The sequence below is a fragment of the Olea europaea genome, unplaced genomic scaffold (assembly GCF_002742605.1).
Source record: "Olea europaea var. sylvestris unplaced genomic scaffold, O_europaea_v1 scaffold3442, whole genome shotgun sequence".
NCBI classification, from domain to species: Eukaryota; Viridiplantae; Streptophyta; class Magnoliopsida; order Lamiales; family Oleaceae; genus Olea; species Olea europaea.
Genome location: NW_019253481.1, coordinates 28,348 through 31,818, shown reverse-complemented (window position 1 = coordinate 31,818; position 3,471 = coordinate 28,348). Strand labels below are relative to the sequence as shown.

Sequence of the window (3,471 nt, the reverse complement as noted above, 5' to 3'; positions counted from 1 at the left end):
GGACGAGGCGGTGGAAACCTTTAAAGTTGGGATTCAACCTTTTAAGAATGAAAAAAAAAGGGTTTAGCCCTCTGGGATATAGCACAGTGGTGTAAAGGAGAGGAGTGAGGTTATCTCACGCTTTGTTGGCAGCCGCAGTATAGGGGTTCGATTCTTGAGACATGGAATTGGATTTCTTGTAGGCGCACTGTATAGACAATTCTTATTCCCTGACCTGTTGGAGCACATCTCGCAATTTATCTCCCTCACAAAGCTCTAGGGTCGGGACGATGGACCTCAAGATTGGGGTTAATCTTTTGTTAAAAAAAGGGGTTCAAACAGGTAGTAGTACTTGTCTGAAAGAAACAGTAATCGAAGGATACTCTCGCACTCGAATTCCGTACATTTTGTCCAAAGCAAACAGTACCCATCGTACGGAAACATCCTACAAAAATCTAAAGCTCAAAAACCACCAGAACTAACGTACGTAAAATGCTTTGGACCAATCAGAAGTCGACAACTTATCCTCATAAAACCACCTGGTTTTCTATGGTGGTTTCACATCCTATTCCATATGTGTACGTGCTTTATCAGACAGCACATCCACCAAAAGGAAACAAGTCAAGAAAAGAAAACTTACTGTACCTTAAAAACTTACACCAAGGGAGAAATAACTAAGATTTCATCTTTCTAGTAGGTGAAAAAAGAATTATATAATTCCTGGGTTTCCATTTTTAGGGTTGTTTTGTGTTTGCGAGCAAATTTTAGAGTGAGAAAATGGGGAGAGGAAAGGTACAGCTGAAGAGGATAGAGAACAAGATAAACAGACAGGTGACCTTCTCAAAGAGGAGAGTTGGATTGCTAAAGAAGGCTCATGAGATCTCTGTACTGTGTGATGCAGAAGTGGCTTTGATTTGTTTTTCCTATAAGGGGAAGCTCTTTGAGTATGCCACTGATTCTTGGTATGTTATTTCTCATCTTTATCTTTATTTATATGATCTAAATATATTATGATTCTGTGATAATAAGATCTGTTATTTTCTCTAGGGTTTCTTAATTTCTATTCTCTTGATTGGTTTGTATGTTATTTACTTATGAGTTCTTGATCAGTTTGGGGACTTGTATATATATTTTCAGTTCTTTTATCTTCGAATTTTCATGAAATTAATTTCTATTTTCTGTGATTCAAAAAGACACATCAATTTAACATCCCTTATTATTTTTATTTTTGTTCATTGTCTCTTTAAGATTTCTTGGCTGTCTGTGAATTGTGGGCATCTATATAAAGTAAATTGTTGTGTTTAATGAATTCAACTTAGATTTCTTTGAACAACGATGTTTTCAGTCCTTATTGTGTATATATATCAGTTTTTTTATGTTTTTCTATACTGATTGCATGATGGTCAGATTAATTAATATTCTGGGGCTTCTCCCGAAAAAAATCACAAATCATAAGAAAATTTTAATGCTAAGGAATATTGGGAACTATATTAAAAAGAATTGTGAAATATAGGTACTTAAAATTGTTGTAAAACTTAAAATTTCTCTCCTGTTTGAATTACATGAATTGAACATTCCTCATTCTTCATTCTTCCGTTTTCTGTCTAAGATTTCTTGGTTAATCTGAACTTGGTCGTCTATAAATCCCTTCTAGTTAAAATGTCTTTTTCCATACATTTGGTCGTCTTCCATGAATTTCCACAGAGTTGTTTTGAAAACTTTATGCAATGATATTGAGTACTTTTTGTCCTAGTACTGACAAATTAGCTGTTGAATTCATTAATATTCTGGAGCTTCTTTTGAGGAATTCTTAAACTCAGGAGATGAAAGTTTCAGTACCTTTCTGACTAGAAAAATCAGATTGAAAGGTCAAAAAATACAAATATTTCAGAAATCGAAACGTTTAAAAATCTAAGTCCATGAGATACCAAAATAAATCAGGTATGTAAGAAATTACAATTGTACTATCAGCGTCGTTCACGCCCCTCACACAAAGAGGGTTCATGCTTCTTCTTTTTTATTGGATGTGGACCCCACTCTCATGTAAAGGACGTATATATCAACGTGTCAACGTCGGTGAATAAATAGCAAAATTTTAGAAACTATAATATAAAGGTAAATGACACACAAGTACTGAAGTAATATGAATTTTTTTTTCTCTGTGTCTAAATTACAAATAGAATCTCCGTCTTTATAAAGGTACAAAAAAGTAGTAGAAGGAGATACAATTATTGAAATAATTTAAAATCGTGACAGATATCTACATATCTCTTCAAACTCAAAATGTTCTCGCAGAAACAAGCTTTTGTTTAGAAAGGAAATTATACAAAAACGTTAATACTTAATAATGTAACCATTGGCATAATAAATTTCATACTGTAGTGACAGCCCAAAATTTTCAAATTGATTGAAATTTAAACAACAAAATATACATATTAACAAACTTTAATGTCACTCTGTAGTACTCGAAATTAACTTTAAAACCATCGAGTATTTTTCCAAATTTCTACTAATATAGCTATTTTATTTTGGATACACTTTGCTAATGTATTTACCTTAGTGTGTATAAACTAGAAATAATATATAATTTTCGCATTAGTCCATTGCTGTCTAATTTTAACTTCATTAATAAAACCTATGGGTGTCTGCTTGTGATTGACTCTCGGAACCACGTTTAAATACCTGCTCGTTATCTGAGAGTAAGCACCTCCTGCATTGTCACGCTTGTAATGCAAAATTATATGAATGCATACTCAGTAAGCAAATATGTGAAGGAAGATGTTTCTTACTTGACTTTCCCTTTCTTTCTTGACATATCTTACGTGCAAATTTTATATTATTTTATCATTTACTTTTCCCTATCTTTCTTGTTCTTACTTTGTATCTTATCATTCTTTTATTTGCTTGGGCATGGAATCGCGACTGTCATGTGAGATCATATATCAATAAGGTCAATCATGTATGGAAGTCTTGTTGGAATCTACTTAACATGCGCAACGAAAAATTAAAACAATTTTCGATTTCCACCAAGAATCGTCTTTGTGTTTAGATAGAAATTGATAAAAGTGATACCTTTTACGATCTGCAAACTCTTTTGCTTTATCTTTGTTCTAGCAACTTGGATCTATTTCCCACAACTATCCAATTGTTCAGCCTCCAACGGTGATCCACACAGAGAACAAGATTGTACTATTAGAGTTTTTCTTGTGCTAGCAAGAATAATGAAAAATCACTACAATTTTGAAAATCCTAATCATATTTATATAAGCCCGAACGGGCTTAGCCTGACTCGGTCCAACATTTAATTAACCCATTTAATTAAATCCGGTTCGTGAATTAATTAATCCAATTAATCAATTCAGGTCTATAAATAAGTAACCCAATTAATTAATTTATCCAACACTTGTTAAATTAATTAATTGACAAATCACAATCTTCTAGCTCTCCTTTTTGTGTGTGACCCATCAGGTTCTCGATCACGATGCCTAACGA

At 33.1% G+C, this 3,471-nt stretch overlaps 1 protein-coding gene across 1 annotated transcript in view; it reads left to right on the top strand.

The window, feature by feature from the left end:
- Positions 1-756: 756 nt before the first annotated feature.
- The window catches only part of LOC111386167, an 11,713-nt gene continuing 8,998 nt past the window's right edge, over positions 757-3,471 (top strand). Inside the window, exons 1-4 of the mRNA XM_023010621.1 lie at positions 757-941; positions 1,921-2,022; positions 2,160-2,178; positions 3,094-3,165. Coding sequence (XP_022866389.1) covers positions 757-941; positions 1,921-2,022; positions 2,160-2,178; positions 3,094-3,165 — 378 coding nt within the window. The remainder of the gene's footprint in view (positions 942-1,920; positions 2,023-2,159; positions 2,179-3,093; positions 3,166-3,471) is intronic.